The 22,203-nt window shown below is 35.6% G+C and overlaps 1 protein-coding gene across 1 annotated transcript in view; it reads right to left on the bottom strand.

The window, feature by feature from the left end:
• Positions 1–947: 947 nt before the first annotated feature.
• Positions 948–22,203, bottom strand: part of LOC123533555 (uncharacterized) — a 39,773-nt gene continuing 18,517 nt past the window's right edge. Inside the window, exons 12-22 of the mRNA XM_045315221.2 lie at positions 21,588–21,818; positions 20,361–20,454; positions 18,733–18,873; positions 17,955–18,227; positions 16,847–17,009; positions 15,933–16,030; positions 12,631–12,731; positions 8,529–8,716; positions 6,312–6,445; positions 5,263–5,442; positions 948–4,820 (exon numbers count right to left, since the gene is read on the bottom strand). Coding sequence (XP_045171156.2) covers positions 1,678–4,820; positions 5,263–5,442; positions 6,312–6,445; positions 8,529–8,716; positions 12,631–12,731; positions 15,933–16,030; positions 16,847–17,009; positions 17,955–18,227; positions 18,733–18,873; positions 20,361–20,454; positions 21,588–21,818 — 4,746 coding nt within the window. The 3' untranslated portion in view covers positions 948–1,677. The remainder of the gene's footprint in view (positions 4,821–5,262; positions 5,443–6,311; positions 6,446–8,528; positions 8,717–12,630; positions 12,732–15,932; positions 16,031–16,846; positions 17,010–17,954; positions 18,228–18,732; positions 18,874–20,360; positions 20,455–21,587; positions 21,819–22,203) is intronic.

Genomic DNA, 22,203 nt, shown 5'->3' with positions numbered 1-22,203 from the left:
CGTGACCCAGTTTCAAACTTACCAAGATATCATCAAAGTGAACATTCAGACAAATTTTCATGAAGATCCATTGAAAAATATGGCCTCTAGAGTGGTCAAAAGGTTTTTCTATTTTTAGACCTACTGACCTAGTTTTTGACCGCAGTTGACCCAGTTTCGAACTTGACCTAGATATCATCAAGATGAATATTCAGACCAACTTTCATGCAGATCCCATGAAAAATATGGCCTCTAGAGAGGTCACAAGGTTTTTTTATTATTTGACCTACTGACCTAGTTTTTGACAGCATGTGACCCAGTTTCAAACTTGACCTAGATATCATCAAGATGAACATTCTGACCAATTTTGATGAAGATCCTTGAAAAGTATGGCCTCTAGAGAGGTCACAAGGTTTTTCTATTTTTAGACCTACTGACCTAGTTTTTGACCGCAGCTGACCCAGTTTCGAACTTGACCTAGATATCATTAAGATGAACATTCAAACCAACTTTCATACAGATCCCAATAAAAATATGGCCTCTAGAGAGGTCACAAGGTTTTTCTATTATTTGACCTACTGACCTAGTTTTTGATGGCACGTGACCCAGTTTCGAACTTGACCTAGATATCATCAAGGTAAACATTCTGACCAATTTTGATGAAGATCCCTGAAAAGTATGGCCTCTAGAGAGGTCACAAGGTTTTTCTATTTTTAGACCTACTGACCTAGTTTTTGACCGCAGTTGACCCAGTTTCGAACTTGACCTAGATATCATTAAGATGAACATTCAAACCAACTTTCATACAGATCCATTGAAAAATATGGCCTCTAGAGAGGTCACAAGGTTTTTCTATTATTTGACCTACTGACCCAATTTTCATGAAGATCAATTGAAAAGTATGGCCTCTAGAGAAGTCACAAGGTTTTCTATTTTTAGACCTACTGACCTAGTTTTCGAACTTGACCTAGATATCATCAAGATAAACATTCTGACCAACTTTCATAAAGATCCCATGAAAAATGTGACCTCTAGAGTGGTCACAAGCAAAAGTTTACGGACGGACGGGTGACGGACGCCGCGCGATCACAAAAGCTCACCTTGTCACTTTGTGACAGGTGAGCTAAAAAAAGAAACTTCTGAAAGTGTTTGAAAAGAGTTTAAAAGAGGGGTTAAAAATTAAAATACCTTCTAGTTCTACTGTGTTGAAATTCTTACATCAATTAAGATATTAATTTAATATCTAAACATTGTAAGAAACAAAAGGCAGCTTAAACGTTACATCTATCAGATTTTACAGCCACATGCAAGCTTAATATCTATCTTATTAGCACCCTTCACCTACCAATAATAAATAACTACTACAAACATACAGCTAATTTAAAAATAAATATTAATATTTGTATAAATATCACACAGACACATTTACATCAAATACTGCTCTATCACTATACATATATATTATGCTTTAGCATTGGGACATTAATGTTGAATTTGTGTCTTAATTAACATAAATAAGCTTAGCAATAAAATATCTAAAGCATTTTCACAATTTTCTAGCAAAGTCAGATGTTAAATTTATCACTTTTGCTTCTGTGTGTCTTTGATCATTTTAACTAGTAAATTTTCTCTTTAAATTTCATTCAGTATCATTTTACAGTTGAATCTTATCTAGTCTATAAAATTAAAGGTAAAATTCTATTTCTTATTCTTTCTTTTCTTCTTCTTATTTTTTGTTTCCTTCTCAGAAGCCTGTTTCCCTTTTCCAATTCCATCACGCTCTTCTGAACTTCTATTAGAACTACTGGCTGATTCATCATACATTGACATAACCATTACAGATGCACCCATATCAACCTTATTCCCCAACACAAGAGCTTCATCTTCTTCAGGAGAGCTCGAATTCTTACTTGTCTTCTCATTTCTCACAGATTCAGTTAAATCGAGTTTTTCAATTCCTTTGACTGCTTTGTCCATTTGTACCTTACTTACACCACCAAAAGGTTCCACTGATTTATCTTTTCTAGAGGAAGCACTCATATCTTGTTCTACTATAAGTTCATTACTTTTTTCATTTGAAATATTACTATTTGATTCTACAGCAGTATCACGTTCAGATTCATTCTCTTCTGTACACTCTTCAAACCTTTCCCATGCAGAAGGATCATCTTCTGCTGATTCAGCAGTTTCATACTTTGAACCTGACTCAGTAGAATCTTCCATTTTCTTTTCTTCTATTGAAACAATTTCATCCCCATTTTCATCCTCTTTTGATTTTATAACCAAATTATCTTCAGAACTTTCTTTTACTACTGTTTCATTTGATTTCTTTCTCAAACTACTATCATCAAGATTTTCACCAGTTTCATCAGTTTTGTTCTTAACTACCAGTTTCTCTTTCTCTTTTTCTTTGTCATCATCTACCTCTGCTGCACGTTTCTTTTTGCTATCTACTTTCTGAACTGAATTACTTTTCTCAATATTTTCTGACTTACTTTCAATGATTTCAGTCTCAGAAGACGATCTGGAAGACTCATGATTTATTTCTTCGCTTTTCTTCTTTTTTCTGTTTTTTCTTTTTGGGACCACAAACATTTCTTCTTCAGCTAAATCATCATTGAGATTTTCTTTATTTTCTGGATTTGCTACCTTCTCTGTTTCTTTTACATTTTCTATGAGTTCATTATGTACAGGTGTATCTTTTCTAGTTGATTTTTCCATATCTGTTTCAACTTCAGTGGATTTCAGCATTTTTGCTTCAACAATTCCTTTACTAATGGAAGACTTTACAGGTTTTTGATCTTCTGTGGCTATCAATCCATTTTTGGCACTGGTAAGTACAGCACTATCACTTGCGACTTCACTTACAAAATTATAATCTGCAACACTTGTTGTACTAACACTTCCTTTTCCCTCAGCTTGAAATGGATTTTTTTCTTGTACATCTAAAGGAAGCTGCTTTTCAGTATTATTCGGCACATCAACATAAAGTGAATCTTCCATCCCATTTTTCTTCTTTCTTCGCTTTTTCTTATTCTTGACTTCAAAGATTTCTTGATCACAATCTAAGACATCTGACTTCCTCGGTTCTCTGTCAGTGACAGGTGACTTTACTTCTAAAGGCTGCTTTTTGTCTTTATTTTCAGTACTTTGGAATTTAACTTCATCAGTAGATTTTACAATAACTTTGTTTTCTTCCTGTTCCAAATTTTGTTTTTTCTTAACTTCTTTAGGTTCATCAGTTTTTCTTGTTAAGTTGTCATCACTTGCATTAAATTTCTCTTCATACATTTCAACATTTTTTAATTCTGTCTTTTCACGTCTTATCTCCTTTTCTGTGTTACTAATCTCCACTTTCTTTGTTTCAATCAAATCTGTCTCACTACCATTTCCATTTTTCTTCTTTTTCTTACTTTTGCTTTTTGCAGAGGTATCAAAGCTAGACTTTGCGACTGGAGCTTTGCAAGATTCAGAAGTAATCTCCTTCAAATCCTGATCATCTACTTTTATAAGAGTATTTTCAGATTTCATCTGGCCATCCAGAGACATAATTTCATTCTGGCTTATCTTTGTGTTACTTGATTTTTGATCTAATAAACTAGAAGGTGTTTCAACATTCAGTGTGCATTCTTTTATTTCTTCTTGCAGCACTTCTTTTTCTGTTTTACTTTCAGTATCAGAAATATTAACAGGTTCCTGAATATCAGGAGTTTCAGCAACTGAACATACATTTTCTTTTTTAGTAACTGCAGAATCTTGATACAATTCAGTTTCTATTTCTGGAGTAATTCCTATTCCACTAATCTCTGATTTTTCACTTATACTTGCTGAAGAAAATTGCTTACGTATTTCATTTGTTTCGCCATTTGATGACTTTTCATTCAATGATTCACTAGTGACATTTTTATTCTGCTTTTTATTCTTCTTTTTAGACCTTCCTTTTGATGGGCTTTCTGAACCAGACACTTTTACCTCTTCCTCGTCAGCTTCCCTCTCCTTGCCAAGAAGATTCTCCTTGGCAACATCTGTTTCAACTTTCAAGTTTCCTTTTGACAAATTTGTTTTAACTAACTCTAAATCAGACTTGTCAGTTTTCTGTTCATTTTTCACAACAGACCCCAACTTCAAATCTTTTTCCTCCTTAATGTTTTGTTTATCTGAGGTACTTTCAGCAATTTCAACATGTTCTTTACTGGCAGTATTTGCAATAGTTTTGGCAGTGGATTTAAAATTGTTTGTGTTATCTTTGTCACTTTTATCATGAACGTATGTACCAGACTTACTTGATAATTTCACATCTTTCACTTCGGCAGTAGTATCTTTAGCATTTAAGTCATCCGGATTGCTTTGGACTGGCTTCTTATCATGAGCAACCTTATCACCTTGTTTCTCTATTTCTATATCACTTGAACTAGATTTTACCTCCTCTTTTTTGACAGTTGTATTAGAATTTGAGAACTGTGCATCCAATGACTTTCTAGAGTTTCCTTTCTTTCTACCATTTTTACCTGTATTAGGAGCAACTTCAACCCTTTTTGCATCTGCTTTTGCCTCGTCACACTTTGGCACTTCAACAACATTTACTGGTGTTACCTTTACTTCTGTTTTGTTTTGCTTCCCAGCATTTCCTTTACCCTTCTTGTCCTTTGGTGCTGTTGTTTCAGGCTGCTTTCCTTTCTCATCTTCATCATTACTTTTAATCTTCTCAGCTTCTGCTTTTCCAGGAACATCTTTTTTCTTATGATTAACTGCTCCACTTTCAGTTTTTTCTACAGCAATCTTCTTTTCAACCTGACCTCTCACTTTTTCTGCTCTAACACTTGCACTTGCTCTTGGAATGTCTATTGTTAAACAAAGGTTTTGATAGATGACACTGATATATGGGATTTTATAGGTGTAGGTTAACATTTGGATGTGGTACAACAGGCTTGACTGACTTGTTGACACACACGAATGATGAATGGAAATTCACACTAACACATTTTAAAAGACATTTAAAAGGGTAGTTTTTTGAGTAATAAAAAATTTGTAAGCATATAAAAGGTAAGGTTTACAGATTAAATAATGCCGGAAGGGAAGGAATAGGAAGGTACCGAAAGAAGTGAATAAAGCCATAAAAAACCACAATATATAATGAAAAGCTAATATATAAATCTAACACCAAATATCACCAAAATACAATGGACAAGATAAAAAAGCGCAAAAGTACCGACTGAACTACTAAACATTTTAAGCTAAATGTAGATTATAAAATCATGTACAAGTGAATACATGCAAAATTACCTTGGTGTCTCAATGACAGTTTCTCTAGATCTTTGCAGGGTGATTCTACCATAGCATCTGCAAGTGTCTCTTTCAGTCTATCCTCTTCCAGGTCATCAGAGCCTCTTGGTTGCTTAGCAACAGTTGATTCTGTCCAGTTACTATACACATCAAGTAAGTGTGGTGACTGATCAAAACTTCCTGTAACCAAGAATATAACATGTTTCATTAGCTATTGATTACTCACTAGAACCATGCTTAAAGTTAAACAAAAGGGCATGGTACTAGATGGATAACCTTGCCATAGGCATAAAAATAACTAAAATGTCTGCCTGTTTAAAATGAGTATGTGTTTTCCAAATCCTCAGGGCAGGGCAAATAAGAAACTTCACTAAGGCTTGCTTTCTCACTCCATTGCTGTCTCAGGTGATTTGAGAACACTGCCTAACATAGACAGTCACCTAATATCTTTATAACCTGTTTAGCTGTAACAAAACCTTGAAGGGTTACCATAAAATCTGTCCCTTTAAAAAGAGTGATGTATCAACATGAAGCACAGCTATGACACCACTGATTCTTGAACCCCTGACCTCTAAGAACCTAAGCTATTTGAGAAACAGCATTTTCTAGCCAAAACCCAAACATATGGTAGGTAAATTTCGAGCATATCTTAATCTGACTAGTGCTAAATAAGCAACACGAGAATGGTCTCCAAACTTAGTATATGACTGCAGTAAATATAGAGACTATAATAAATAAAGCGATTAAAATACAGTCAAACTTCATTTGCTCAAACCTAATCATTCGAACATCTCCTTTTGCTCTATTTCATCGTCAGGTCCTGGAAAAATTCCTGAATAATGTAAACTGTTCCATGGCTCGACTACTGATAACGCAAACAAGTTTTGCTGGTCCCATCGATTTCAAGCAACAAAGTTTGACTGTATACCTGAACACTAATTTTGTACATACTACAGAAAATGGGGACTGAAAAGCATCTTTAAATATAACTTCTAGCTGAATAAATTGCATTCAGTTCCTAAGAGAACAACAAGAAATATTCAGTTTACCTGCTTCAATCAAGAGTGGCACACTCTGTGCTCCAACTGTTTGCACTGTTGATGGACTGTCACTTCCAGAGAGACGTCTGTAAGCTGGTCGAGCATTCGGCATGCTCACTGGATTGGATCTAGCTGGCTGTAACCTGTTATACAGAATACAAGGATAAGAAGTCTTGGAATCTTGTTCTAAGGATTTAAATCAGGTTTGGAAACCAGTCTCAGAATGCAGTTTTGCCATTGGCTGATTTAACCATTACCCTTCTAAATTTCGAAAATGGACTGGTCCATCATACAATTTTAGCAATACCATTTATTATTTGAAGGGGTGTTCACTGAAAATTTACTAAATGAATAGTGAACAGTGCAGACCATGATCAGCCTGCACTTCTTGGTTTGCACTGGTCGCCAAAGCAGAATCACTTGCACCAGCAGGCTAAAGGTTAATAATTGTACTCAGTAACAGCTATTCAAATGATGGAACTTTTTAGACTGGTCTAAAAACATAACTTTATAACCTGTGCATGGAATTTTTAGACTGGTCCATAACCTGTGCATGAAATTCTTTAGACCGGTCTCTAAACTTAACTTTAAGACCTTGACATGGAATTTTTAAGACTGGTTTAAAAATTCAACTTTATAACATTTGCTTGGAATTTTCAGACTGGTCTATAACCTGTGCATGGAATTCTTTAGACTGGTCTCTAAACTTTAAGACTTGGGCATGAAATTTTTAAGACTGGTTTCAAAACTCAACTTTATAACCTGTGCATGGAACCTTTTAGACTGGTCCATAACCTGTGCATGGAAGTCTTTAGACTGGTTTCAAAACTTAACTTTATAACCGGGGCATGGACTTTTTTAGACTGGTCCATAACCTGTGCATATAATTCTTTAGACTGGTCTCAAAACTTTAACTTTATAACCTGTGCATGGAATTTTTATACTGTTCCATAACCTGTGCATGGAATTCTTTAGACTGGTCTAAAAACTGAACTTAATAACATGGGAATGGATTTTTTTAGACTGTTCAACAACAAGTGTATGGAATTCTTAAGACTAGTCTAAAAACTGAACTTTATAACCTGTGCATGGAATTTTTAGACTGGTCCATAACTTGTGCATAGAAATCTTTAGACTGGTTTCAAAACTTTAACTTTATAACACGTGCATGGAATTTTTACACTGGTCCATAACATGTGCATGGAATTCTTTAGACTGGTCTAAAAACTGAACTTTATAAAATGTGAATGGAATTTTTTAGACAGGTCCATAACATGTGCATGGAATTCTTTAGACTGGTCTCAAAACTTAACTTTAAAACCTGGATATGGAATTTTTTAGACTGGTCCATAACATGTGCATGGAATTCTTAAGACTGGTCTCAAAACTTAACTTTAAAACCTGGGCATGGAATTTTTAAGACTGATCTATAACCTGTGCATAGAATTCTTTAGACTGATCTCAAAACTTAACTTTAAAACCTGGGCATGGAATTTGTAAGACTGGTCTATAACCTGTGCATAGAATTCTTTAGACTGGTCTCAAAACTTAACTTTAAAACCTGGGCGTGGAATTTTTAAGACTGGTCTATAACCGGTGCATGGAATTCTTTAGACTGGTTTCAAAACTTAACTTTAAAACCTGGATATGGAATTATTTAGACTGGTTTCAAAACTTAACTTTATTACCCAGTATTACGAACTTACTGACAGCAATCCACATACATTTAGACAAATTATTTCAGATATTCAGTACCGGTATGTTCAAATGTCATACATACCAACTCAATATCCTCAAAGGGGATACAATTATTCCAATATGCACAGTGGAACTACATAGTTCAGATATGGCAAGCAAACAGTTTGGTTATCATTTAATATTGCTCTACAAATTTCTCCAAATAAGATATGAGCCGTGCCATGAGAAAACCAACATAGTGGGTTGGCGACCAGCATGGATCCAGACCAGCCTGCACATCTGCGCAGTCTGGTCAGGATCCATGCTGTTCGCTAACAGTTTCTCTAATTGCTATAGGCTCTGAAAGTGAACAGCATGGATCCTGACCAGACTGCGCGGAAGCCACTATTTTGGTTTTCTCATGGCACGGCTCATATGTAAATCACATGATGAGAACAACCAAATAAAGGAAAATACATTTGCGCCACTTCTGATGAAATCCCACTATGTAATAACTTTAATCCCATCTGCAAAACACAGTTAACTTACTTGAGACTTTCAAGATCACCTTCATCTCCCATCATATCCATGGCTGCCATATTGGACTCGGGACTCTGGGATAGCAGGGAGGAGGAATTAGATGATAGAACAGTCGTATTTTCCTGGTAAGTTTTGAAAGAAAACTGAGGCCCCATCCACAGTCTTCTGTGAGGCCCTGCATGAGTGATGATCTCAACCTGAATAAAATTCAATAACATTTTACAGATGAGATGGGATATTTATTTCCTTATTAACCCTTACCCTGCTAAATTTCTATAATGAACTTGTCTATCTTTCAATTTGGACACTACCATTAACTGTTAAAAGGGGTGCTTACCAAAAAGATACTGACTGAATGGGGAACAGTGCAGATCATGATCAGACTGCATGGATGTGCAGGCTGATCATGATCTACACTGGTCACAAAGGCAGAATCAATTGTGTCCAGCATGTTAAGGGTTAATCATATAACTGTGAAGAATATATGTTTATTTCTCAATATAAATGTAACAGTCAGAATGTGCTGTACTGTAAACAAGAGGACCATGATGGTCCTGAATCGCTCACCTATCCCCACATGACCCAGTGTTGAACTGAGTATGACGTCGTTATTTCTATTATTTGACAAAGTGACCTAGTTTTTCAGCACATGTGACATAGATATCATCAAGATAAAAAATTCTGACCAATTTTCATGAAGATCCATTGAAAAATATGGCCTCTAGAGAGGTCACAAGGTTTTTCTATTATTTGACCTAATGACCTAGTTTTTGAAGGCACGTGACCCACTTTTAAACTTGACCTAGATATCATCAAGGTGAACATTCTCACCAATTTTCATGAAGATCTCGTGAAAAATATGGCCTCTAGAGAGGTCACAAGGTTTTTCTATTTTTCGACCTACTGACCTAGTTTCTGACGGCACATGACTCAGTTACGAACCTGACCTAGATATCATCAAGCTGAACAGTCTCACCAATTTTCATGAAGATCCATAGAGAAATATGGCCTCTAGAGAGGTCACAAGGTTTTTCTATTTTTACACCTACTGACCTAGTTTTTGACCCCACGTGACCCAGTTTCGAACTTGACCTAGATATTATCAAGGTGAACATTCTGACCAATATTCATGAAGATCTCATGAAAAATATGGCCTCTAGAGAGGTCACAAGGTTTTTCTATTTTTAGACTACTGACCTAGTTTGACCCCACGTGACCCAGTTTCGAACTTGACCTAGATATCATCAAGGTGAACATTCTGACCAATTTTCATGAAGATCTTGTGAATATATGGCCTCTAGAGAGGTCACAAGGTTTTTCTATTTTAATACCTACTGACCTAGTTTTTGATGGCACGTGACCCAGTTTCGAACTTGACCTAGATATCATCAAGGTGAACATTCTGACCAATTTTCATAAAGATCCCATGAAAAATGTGACCTCTAGAGTGGTCACAAGCAAAAGTTTACGGACGCACGCACGGACGCACGGACGGACGACGGACGCCGCGCGATCACAAAAGCTCACCTTGTCACTTTGTGACAGCTAAAAAAAGTATTCAAGTATTTGCGTTTAAACTTTTAACTTAACAATTTTAACCTTATAATATTTACCAATTTATTTAATGTTTATCTTTATCCAAACAAGTGCTTGTTTTATTGTTGTTATGACTTTGTGATGTCAGAAAATAACTCACAGCTGTTGCTTACTGTTTAATCAACTACAAATAAAGTTTCTCATATCTTGCATTGAATTCAAAAAGGGAAATAAGATAAGATTTATTTTGAATCCACAAGACATTATACAACTGACATAAGCAGTGCATGATGTGTGACAGCTAACACAGATTGATATTAAAAGGGACATAATTTCTTATAATTTGTGAATATCACCCATAAAAATAAGTAAAGGGATGTAACTCTTTTACAAATATCAGTACAAACTCCTATGCAGTGATCTCCCTTGCCACTACGCTCTCATTTATCACTGCCAGCACAACATTCGCGTGGCCATTGTTCATCACATGATGATCGGTAAGTTTACATGACAGAAGAAACTCCGAAGAAACAGGTTTCCCTTCATTGTTTTCTTTGTGATAGAAAGAGGTACTATAATTTAAGTGGAAAAAAATTGCCAGGATTAATAATTAAGGTAATCTTTAAAACAGATTTAGATTTTCAAGCTGAAACAATCAGATGAATAAACAAGTAGCTGTGTTCAATAAACGCTTGATGCCCCCGGTGGCATCCTTGTCAATACAAAGCAACCTAAGTCCAAAACGAGGTCAAGTTCAAGGTCAAGGTCAAACTTAGGTCAGGTGATGTCTGAAGATGAGGAATGGTCACAGGTTACATCTGCATTAGTATCAAGTCATTCTAGTTAAGGGTATTGATGCTAGACGAAACGGTCCTATTTGGTTAACCTTGTACGGACGGACGGATGAACGAACGAACGAACGAACCAACGGACAGGACAATCACTATATGCCTTCCGCATCAGTAGATGCCGGGGGCATAAAAAGTCAACTTAGATGACTTTTAGATAAAAAATGTTGTGTTGGCAGTGATCAATGGGAGCGTAGCAGCAAGGGAGATCACTGGGTAGGAGTTTGATATCAGTATTTCCTGTAAGTATTTACCTGCCACTCCATAATCTTCACCAATACCTTTGGGCATATTTCATATTTGAGCCGTGCCATGAGAAAACCAACATAGTGGGTGTGCGACCAGCATGGATCCAGACCAGCCTGCGCATCCGCGCAGTCTGGTCAGGATCCATGCTGTTCGCTTTTAAAGCCTACTGCAATTAGAGAAACCATTAGCGAACAGCATCGATCCTGAGACTGCGCGGATGCGCAGGCTGGTCTGGATCCATGCTGGTCGCAAACCCACTATGTTTGTTTTCTCATGGCACGGCTCATTTTTTATGAAAACTGTACCCAGATATTATCTACACTTACTACAATAACCTATAAAGTCAACAGATGACATGGTGGTGTAGTGGTCAGATCTCTAATTTTACACAGGTAACAACAGCTAAGAACAATCTTAAATGTAATTTTTTAATTTAGCATTTAATTTAACATTATTTTCATGGTTCACCTTTCTGATTTCTTTGCGTAAAGTTTTATTAGTATAAATGGTTTCCTTTTTTTTTGGCCATTTTTATTACAAAATACTAATGCATATAGACAATACAAAATTTGATGACACCGAGTTTCTGACATAAACATACCAGAATGCTGTAACTGTCTAAAAATTAACCACCAAAAATCACAAAGAAAGAGCATGGCAATTTTCTACCTCTTATGTTAAAATATAAAGATAAAAAAGAAAAGTCCATAAAAAACCTAGACCCATAACCCCAAAATGGGTAGCCAAACACTATGTGCAAACGCTTTGTGCATACAGCTATCAGCAAATGTGAGATGATGTCAATTTAGTTATGTATATTACGTATTGAGAATGTAAAGTTTTGGTAAAAAATTCAAGACAAGTCTGAACATGTAATAACGTATATAAAGTCAGCAAGTTTCAGAAGTGTATAGTGCTCAAATTTAGCATTTTTTTCTCAAAAGATACCAGATATTGTACTAACATTTACTTAAGTATAGTCCCTGTAACTATAAAATGCACTTAACGATTTATTCTATTCCAAAACAGGTGCATTACAAACTTCTCAAAAAGTTCAAATATTTGCTATTTATACTAAACATCAAATTTTCATATATATCCCATTCATAACTATTTTTTATATATCTTTATTCTTTTGTTACAATGACACAATAACAAATTATATGGCAATTTTCCAGCTTTTGATGGTGAAGGATGACCCCAGGTATCCCTCAAGGTATTATCATGAATGGGCACTTATTATGTAGAACCAGTAGAACCACCACTCTTCCATAAGTTAATTGAATGACTTCCTCACTAGAAAGAATTGGACTACCCAAATGAGGTTCAGAACCTGCAGTGGTGCAGGTCAAGTCTTTTGAAGTCAGCGACATTAACCTATCAGCCACAGAAGCCCCTAATTCATAAATAAAAGCTCTTACCACAACCAATTAAGCTATATTTTCAGTATATAAAGAAAATTTAGTTTAGGAACTTGCCTGTGAAAGCCACTGCTCATCGCTGTCATCTTTACTACTATGTTCAGAGGAAAGACTGTCCTTGGAGTCCTGCCTCGTTAATCCTGGTAAATCATACAAATCTGAAAATAGCAAAGATAAATCATACAAGTCTAAATTGTACAGAAATAAAGCATACAAGTCTAAAATATACTTTAATGCGTAATTTTAGTCTTAGGCGAAAAAAAAAGTTTGTTTCCGGTAACATGCTAAAACAAGAGGGTCATGATGACCCTGAATTGCTCACCTGAGTAATATGAGCCACATGTTTCAAATGACAAACTGATGCTAAAATATTAGAAAGTAGGTCAGTAGGTCACATTCATGGTCACTGAAAGACAGTTTTAAGATTGGTGTGCAACTGTACATGTCATCCAAATTTCAAGGCTGTATCTTAAAAAACAAGGAAGTAGGTCAGTGGGTCAATGTCACAGTTAAGTGATCTCTATTCACTTGCGTCATCAGGTAATTATAATTAAACAGTCTAGGAAATATGACCTGATAATTTCTGAAGTATTTTTTCTTATATAACTCATAATTATAACAAGTGACCCCCAGGGCGGGGCCTCTTTTCACCCCAGGGGCATAATTTGAAAAAAACTTGTTAGAGATCCACCAGGCAATGTTACACACCAAATATCAAATGCCTAGGCCCTGAACTTTCAGACAAGAAGATCTTTATTTTTTTTGCTATATAAGTCTATGTTAAACTTGGTACCCCCAGGACAGGGCCTCTTTTCACCCTAGGGACATAATTTGAACAATTTTGGTATAGACACACTAGGAAAGGCAACATACTTAATATCAAAAGCCTAGGCCTTGCAGTTTCAGGCAAGAAGATTTTTAAAGTTTTTTTTTTTGCTATATAAGTCTATGTAAAACATGAGACCCCCTGGGGCAGGGCCTCTTTTCACCCCTGGGGCATAATCTGAACAATTTTGGTAGAGGATTACAAGGTAATGCTACATACAAAATATCATAGGCCTAGGTCATGTGGTTTAAGACAAGAATACTTTTAAAGTTTTTTACTATATAAGTCTATGTAAAACTTGTGACCACCAGGGCGGGGCCTCTTTTCACCCCAGGGGCACAATTTGAACAATCTTGAGAGGACCATAAGATAATGTCACATGCTAAATATCAAGGCTCTATGCCTTGCAGTTTTGGACAAGAAGATTTTTAAAGTTTTTCCTTTTGGTTGCAATGGCAACCAGAGTTCTGCATGGAATTAAATTCTTTGAATAAATTTGAAAGGGGACCACCCAAGGATCATTCCTTTGAAGTTTGGTGTAATTCTGCCCAGTGGTTTTCAAGAAGAAGATCTTTTTAGAAAATGTTGAGGGATGCACGACGGATGACAGACATTGAGCGGTCAGAAAACCTCACCATGAGCCATTGGCTCAGGTGAGCTAAAAATTTGGGTAGGTAGGTCTGAAAATTTTTCTTTTTGGAAATTTTGTTTATTAAGGACGTATGCTAGAATTTGGTGCGAAAATTTTCCCAATAACAGAATTTCTTGAAACTTTGGATATTGAAGGACAATCATCTAAGAAACAAAAAAATGCAATAAAAATCACAGGTCACCGGTATCAAAAAAGAGTTATCTGCCCTTGAAAACGGCATTTCCCCCAAAAATGACGTTTTCAAGGGCAGATAACTCTTTTTCGATACCGGTGACCTATGATTTTATTGCATATTTTTGTTTCTTAGATGATTGTCCTTCAATATCCAAAGTTTAAAGAAATTCTGTTATTGGGAAAATTTTCGCCCATCTCATATACAGGGAATTCTAGCGTACGCCTTTAAGTATGACCTTTTGGAAATTATTTTCGTGTCAAAAAATGAATACAAAAGGGGGTATGATGCCTTTAAAGCATCAGAAAGTTGATTTCTAACATCAATGACCATGTTTAAAGCATAAAAAGTGCAAATTTGCAACTTTTTGTTAAAAAGTTGAAAAAATAACAGCTGTCAGTTGACAGCGCGCTCGACTATTCTCAGTGCTTGATAGCATAATATAAGCTATGAGTTAAACTTTAACATTACAATAAGCCTATTCTAAGTCTAAAAGGGGCCATAATTCAGTCAAAATGCTTGACAGAGTTGTCTGCTCCTGTTTACAGACTGGGGTCATGATGGAAAACAAGTATGCAAAATATGAAAGCAATATCTCAATGGACTTTGAAAATATTTGGGGTGGTACGCAAACTTTAACATTACAATAAGCATATTCTAAGTCGAAAAGGGGCCATAATTCAGTCAAAATGCTTGACAGAGTTGTCTGCTCCTGTTTACAGACTGGGGTCATGATGGTAAACAAGTATGCAAAATATGAAAGCAATTATCTCAATGGACTTTGAAAATATTTGGGGTGGTACGCAAACTTTAACATTACAATAAGCATATTCTAAGTCGAAAAGGGGCCATAATTCAGTCAAAATGCTTGATAGAGTTGCCTCCTCCTTTTAACAGACTGGGGTCATGATGGTAAACAAGTATGCAAAATATGAAAGCAATATCTCAATGGACTTTGAAAATATTTGGGGTGGTACGCAAACTTTAACATTTGTGTGACGCTCACGCTAACGCTAACACTCACGCTGACGCCGGGGCAAGTAGGATAGCTCCCCTATTCTTCAAATAGTCAAGCTAAAAACTCTCCAAGGTCTTAAAAACATTTAGGGTTGGGCCAAAATATTGGGTAGGTGGGGATAACGGAAACAATCAATTATTTTTTATGCCTTAATTAAAATATACAGAGGTAAAGCTCAGGAGTCCAAAATATACAGAGGCAAATCACACAAGTCTAAAATATGCAGAAGTAACTCATACAAGACTGATATTTGCCAAGATATAAATCATACATGTTTGAAATCAGCAGATATATACTATACCAGTCTGAAAATTGCAGAGATAATTTATAGAAGTCGAAAATATTGCAATAATATTAATGACAGGCAAGAAACATGATGTAACATGTCCATCTAAGTAAGACAACTTTTTTCCCAATTGTAAAAATACTTCCAAGCACTCAGTTTTCCAGTCCTTGCTGTCCCTCAAGTTTGGGAAAACCTTGTTTTACAAAGGCAGTCATGTAAGATTCTTATTATAATCTGTAAAGTAGTTGGCATCTAGAAAGACTTTGATTCACTGACTGCCATCTAAAAACTGAAATTCTTTCAAGAAAATGAAATCAGAAGCAAAGATTTCATTCAGTAATTTCCATGACAGTCTAAAGAAGACAGTGTTTTCTATGAGATCTTATCTGAACCTCTTGTGTTTACCTGGTGCAGTAGGGATCTGAGATACAACAGCCTCATGTGCCAGAATCAGTGGACTGTTGCTTGGCAACGGTGGTCTCAGTTCTGGTGAATTCTTCAGCCTGAAGGTATAGTATCATATGCTGTCATATTTTCCCATGCAGATCTTATCTTAAAACACTATTTCAAGACATTTTGAATTTTAAAACATTTAAAGGCCAAGTTGGTGTTTCAGGTGACCTGGATAACTACACTGAGAATGCCGAATGGTAGTTACTGAAGAAATCATGATGAAATTTGCATAAGCACCACAGCCCTAAAGTGATCTATATTTGTAATAAGTTTCATGAAGATCCATCGTTAGGTTACAGTCAAATCCATGTAAATACATGTAAAAGAATTTCTAAGCCACATAAAAGAATGGCGTGAATAGAATTACTGTTATCTATTGTTTTCCTAGTCACATAACTGTCCTACTGTATGTGTGGACAAACGAACAGCCTGACAGACAATGCCAAATCTATATCCCTTCGCCTTTGCTGGGGAATAATAATTACGTCATTAAAGGTAGCTAGTCATAACTGATATGGCAAATAGTGAGGCATGACAATTTTTTCTTTGCAAAATGCAAGCTTAATTACACTGCAAATTAAATTGATTATATTTGAAGGTTTTGAAAGGACTGGAAGAACAAACAGAATTTTTTACTTCCAGCCATTATGACAAAGTACACATCTTCTTATGTACCTAATTAACACTGCTAACGATTTGAAAAATTACATGAAAAAAGCAAACCCATCTCAAATATGACTCTAAATCTTAAATGGCATGTGTGATTATAAAAATTTAAATCAATTATGGTAGTTAGAGCATAGCTCAGTATAAAACAGAATGTTCACTTCACTTGGAACATACAGTTCAAACAGAATTTGGCTTACCTCTGGACATTCCACTGCATTCGCCCAACAACATTCAATTCTAGGAGACAGTCATCGGTCACTTTGTCACTGACAGATTTAGCCCTAGGTTCTAACACATATTCCACCAGAACCCCTGACTGAGCCATAACAAACAAGGAATCTACTGGTCTTTTTCCTCCATCTATGAGAAAACAACCAAATCATATCTTTAATATATAAATTACATTCCAGTGATTTTCATGCTAAGAAAATGTGTGATAAACAATTTACATTCTTTTTGTACGTTTACAACCTTCTTTCTAAATAGGAGATAACAGGTTATCATAGCCCAAACATCAGTGTCAATTAACAAAGTAGGTGTGATACTGAGTTTTAGTAGTCATTCACCATTCTATAGACTTTTGGCATCCCACCCAAGGTTGAGAGTTTGTCTAAAAATTTGGTTCCACACAGGTTTTAGACATATCTCAATCTGGGGATAAAATTTTCTAATGTTACAATTTTACTGGTGTGAATTTTGACATGTTTTAGGAAAGAACCTTATTTTAACGTTGCTGAAGGGGGATCAATTGAGTTAAAACCTACAGGATTGGCAGTATTTTTGCTGGATTTGTTATCATCATATTTTACAAAGTTAATCTTTCACAGCTCTTGTTTCACAAAGTTACTTTTGATACTGGTACATAACATTTTACATAATACCTGATGGGTTTACACATCTGTAACTTTTAAATACTAAAATGTTATTTTCATATTCTATTTCATTTTTAGCTTCTATATCCAAACAGAGCTAATACTACTGAGAGAGTTATTATTGTTAACCCTTAGCCTGCTGCAGGCGAATTTAACAGCCTTTGCAAACAGCTTGGAACCAGATCAGACGCCGATTAAATCGGCGTCTGATCAGGTTCCAAGCTGTTTGCTACTCTAACAATATTTCTTCCAATTTTGGAGCAAATTGAATGAACTTTACAATTTTAGCAGACGACATTTCCAGCAGACGACAATTTATCTAGCATGCTAAAGGTTAAGGAGAAACTATGACTACATAAGACAGAAGATGATGCACTTACAAAATATAAATGAAAGGTCTATACTGGTAGAGAGGAAATACCTTTACACTTACCTCTTCTTTCAACATCCAGTTTGGGTGAACCAATCACACATAGCCTTGGGGTACAGAATTTCGCACAAACACAGTAAACATTGTCAAACCCTGTAGGGCTGTGACTGGGGCTCTGATTCTTGTTTCCTGGGTTCAGGGCAACATTTAGCGGCTGTTTTACTTGAAATGCTGGGTAGATGGTGATGGGGTGGGGATACGGGGGTAGACGAGGATTGCCCATGTTGTTGTTTAGTGTATTTTGCTGTATCAGGGTTGGATATCTGTCATATTGACCTATAATAAAGGAATTATTTCATGTCAGATTATATCCCAACAAATTGGCTTATAAAACAAGAGACATGACATTTCATGTCAGATTATATCCAAAATTTCTGGCCTATAAAAATAGAAGATGAGTTATTTTATGTCAGATTATATCGCAACATATTTGAAAGGGATTTCATGTCAAGACTATTCCAACACTGATTCTTTCCTGTAAATCTGTTACTGCAATAATTTATTTTTTAAGTGCAATAGAAAAGAGGGACACTAGGCATATACATTCATATTTATTTCTGAATTCTAAAAAAATACAGGGATATAATGAATTTGAAGAGTGAGTGAGCGAGTTGAGTTTTACAGCGAATCGAACAAATTTGAAGAAGCCTATTGTCTACAAATACAGTAAAATAGTTCAGTTTTTCTCTTTTGTTATAACAGCTTTACTTTACTGATATCTATGTTGCTTTTTGTCCTTCCTACATTACAAAGGTGAAGAGAAACATTATACTGAATGTACCTGATGAACTTGGACTGGTTGACAACACTGGACTTCTTCTACCAACACTGTGGTCAAACTCATCTAGACCTGCACTTCTGTGGAACCTACTGGCTCTGTTCACAACATGAGGTTTACAGTGTGTCCGAATGTTCACTGGTCCTATTTTGAAGTAAAAAAGCATGTTCTTTGTAATGACTTTTAAAACTTTATTTAAAGATCTGCTTGACCTTATGGTCAATGAAAGTAGCATGATACAACATGCAAGCTAAGATGATAAATGGTAGTATTCCAACTGAAGTGCTGGATGAAAACCACATTTGCCTTCCTAAACGTTATTTACTCTGAACAATGAAACACCAACCAGCTTGCTGCAAGCTTCCTCATAAGAAAGCCTTCAACCTACAGGAGCTCATGTCCAGTGATGAGTCAGCTGTCAGCTGAGTAAACGTTGTGTTTTCTTCACTAAAGAACAGATCACTGGTTTAGAATTTTACTTTTTTTCTAAATCTTATAGCCAACAATTGTAGATATTTTGCAATGGAAATAAAAACAATAACCTGGACAAAGCTATCAGCAGAATTACTTTATGCTCTCTCTATCTTTGATGGACAAAGCATGAAAATTTCATAAAAGTTGTTGGATGTAAGATTTGTGTATTTTATTATATACCATTTAAGCTTTATCAGCTAGTAATACCTTTGTTTATAATCTGGCTGTCACATTTTTTTTTTGTTGTGAAAAAAAAAACCCTATTTTAATTTCCTTTAAATCTTATTGTGAATAATAGTTTTCTCTTACATTTGTCAAAGGTTTGAATATTAATTAATATAGATATTTTTTTTATCAAATTCGCTGTTTAGATTACCTCCCTTTATGTCTATGTAAGTCAGGGTTAAACAGTCAGCTTTTTTAATAATTTGCAAACAGTCTATTGACAGCTATCTTTTAATCACATAATTATGCATATAAACAATCTTTTGAACAGCTGTCCTATTCTGTTTTTGAAATATAAATTATAAAGTTTTTGAACTATATCGAGAAGGCAATGACTTTTCGAAAAAGGCTGCACAAAAAAAAATTGTCACATATTTCTCAATACTGTGAAATCATTAATATTCGTGGGGGGGACTAATTTTAGTGGATTTTGTGGTTGAGTCAATCCCTGAAATTTAATCCCAATGAACAAGTGAAATTCCCATTCATTTTATGTTCAAAAGTTGAAATCCACGAATTCATATCCCCATGAAATTGCCGTTTTGACCAAAACCACGAAATTAAATGATTTTACTATATCACAGGTAAATCTAATATATTTTAAAATCCTACTTTCAAGACTAAAGAGTCCTTTAAGAGCATTTTAACTCTTACATTGGAATTCACCTGTGTTAGTTTTAACCATTCTACCATTTTTTGTTTGCAAATAATGGAAAGAAATAGTGAAATAGTGAAGGATATTGCACATCTTGAAACTGCTATTCATATATATTGAATAACTAAGAAGTATCCTCAGTATGGTTACAGGTAAAAATACCCTGCAAATTGAATAAATTATTATATTCTCCTATAAGGAAAAGGGACAGGGGTTCTTTCAAATGTAAAGTTATAGGAAGAAGTAATATTAAAAAAACAAAAACAAACATACTTACCCCCATATGGTGTTATAGGAAAAAGGTGAGTGGTCCCCCTATGAGAGCTCACTGTAATCCATCTACTGTCATGGTTAAAACTTATGTCAATCACCTGTAACAGAAAACACAGCTGTAGTCAGGGCTTGACAAATTATCTGACAGGAAGTTGCCCTACAGATGAAATGCTTAGAACTTTCACTTGTCCTGCTGCAATTTGTACTCGTCCTGCAAATAACTAAGGAAAAATGATTTTTTTTATCTACATTGTCTATTTAAGAATCAGGTAACAGAAGTATGTACCCAAATCTGGACGTGGACTAAAGAGAGTCTTGCTTATGTAATCATAATATAGTACTGCAACAGAATGTGACAGGTTTTATAGTTACATTTTAAACTGTTGAGTTTCACTGAAATTCTTCTCAAATTGTGGAAGTAGCTCACTCCATCAACTTTTTAAAACTGACTGATGGACCGACTGACTACTTTATATCCTCCTAAACTTTATTTTTCAGGGATGTCATAAACATGTCACACATATTTGCACTTTACGGTGATCACATAATTGTGTTAATGTTTATATTAATTTTAAGTTCATTTATAACTGTAAAAGTAGTTTGCTCCACAAATGTAGACATCATATAAAATTATATGAAATTTCATCAGAATTCCTTCAGTAGTTTTTCTTCATATACTTAAGTGCCCAACTTTGTTTATCGAAGAAAAATAACTACACTTTGTGGTCATGTGTATGCAGCTTCAACAGAATCATTTTAGAATCGTGAAGTAGTTTTCTCTGAAATTTGGCACAACCTTTTTGCAACTGACTGACCTACCACACAACTAACCAACCAGCAGTGACTCATATATACATGTATTGCCCCCCCACTCCCTGTAACTCCAAACAATGACTTAAACTTAGCCAGTGTGGGCATTAAGACATGAAACTCTGTACTGCAGAAAATATATTTGACTAGTTGAACAAACACACATTCTCAAAGACAGTCAGAAATTGAAATAAAAAGCAAGAAAAACCGACTCCTTAACCTTAAGCCTGCTTGCAACAAGTGATTCTGCCTTTGCGACCAGTGCAGACCAAGATCATGGTCTGCACTGTTCGCTATTCAGTCAGTAAAATTTTAATGAACACCCCTTCGATTAATAAATGGTATTGCCCAAACTGAATGATGGACCAGTCCATTTTAGAAATTTAGCAGGGCAAAGGTTTAAAAATCCTTTGAACCATACCTTTGCAGTTGTTTCCCCTCTATGTAATGTATAAAGATGATGCACTGCTCCAAGAGAAGAGCTCACTGGATGTGCCATGAGCCGGAACACATGGAAATTGTGTCCCAGCTTACAGGCTGTCACAAGCAGAGTACCAGTGGGATCAAATGCCATATTGGATACCGGCTCATTAGCATGGGCATGAAAATGAGCAATCAAACCATCTCCTTCATTGTCTTCATTCACATTGAACTGAAAGAGCAAAACATGATGCAGATCATAGTTGTTTGAAGTTGAACCATTTTAACAACCATGCTGAGACATATGGCCACTTTCTAGCTTCAATGGTGGAGGTGGACCTACATTACAGAGTCACTTTCAGCTTTAAAGGTGGCGGTAGACCTGCAAGACAGTGTCACTTTCTAGCTCTAATGAAGGATGTAGACCAATGATACATTGTCACATTCTAGCTGTAATGATGGAGGTATACCCATGACATAGGGTAACTTACAAGCTTTGATGGTGGATGTAGACCACTTTTAAGCTTTAGTGGTGGAGGTAAACCCTTAAACAGTGTTACTTTCAACATATAATAGTTGAGGTTGGTAATTCGCAAACTGAAATTGTGGAAGTAGAC

The sequence above is a fragment of the Mercenaria mercenaria genome, chromosome 12, assembly GCF_021730395.1.
Source record: "Mercenaria mercenaria strain notata chromosome 12, MADL_Memer_1, whole genome shotgun sequence".
Taxonomy (NCBI): Eukaryota; Metazoa; Mollusca; class Bivalvia; order Venerida; family Veneridae; genus Mercenaria; species Mercenaria mercenaria.
The sequence above is the reverse complement of the archived record's forward strand: the minus strand, read 5'-3'. Positions and strand labels throughout refer to the sequence as shown.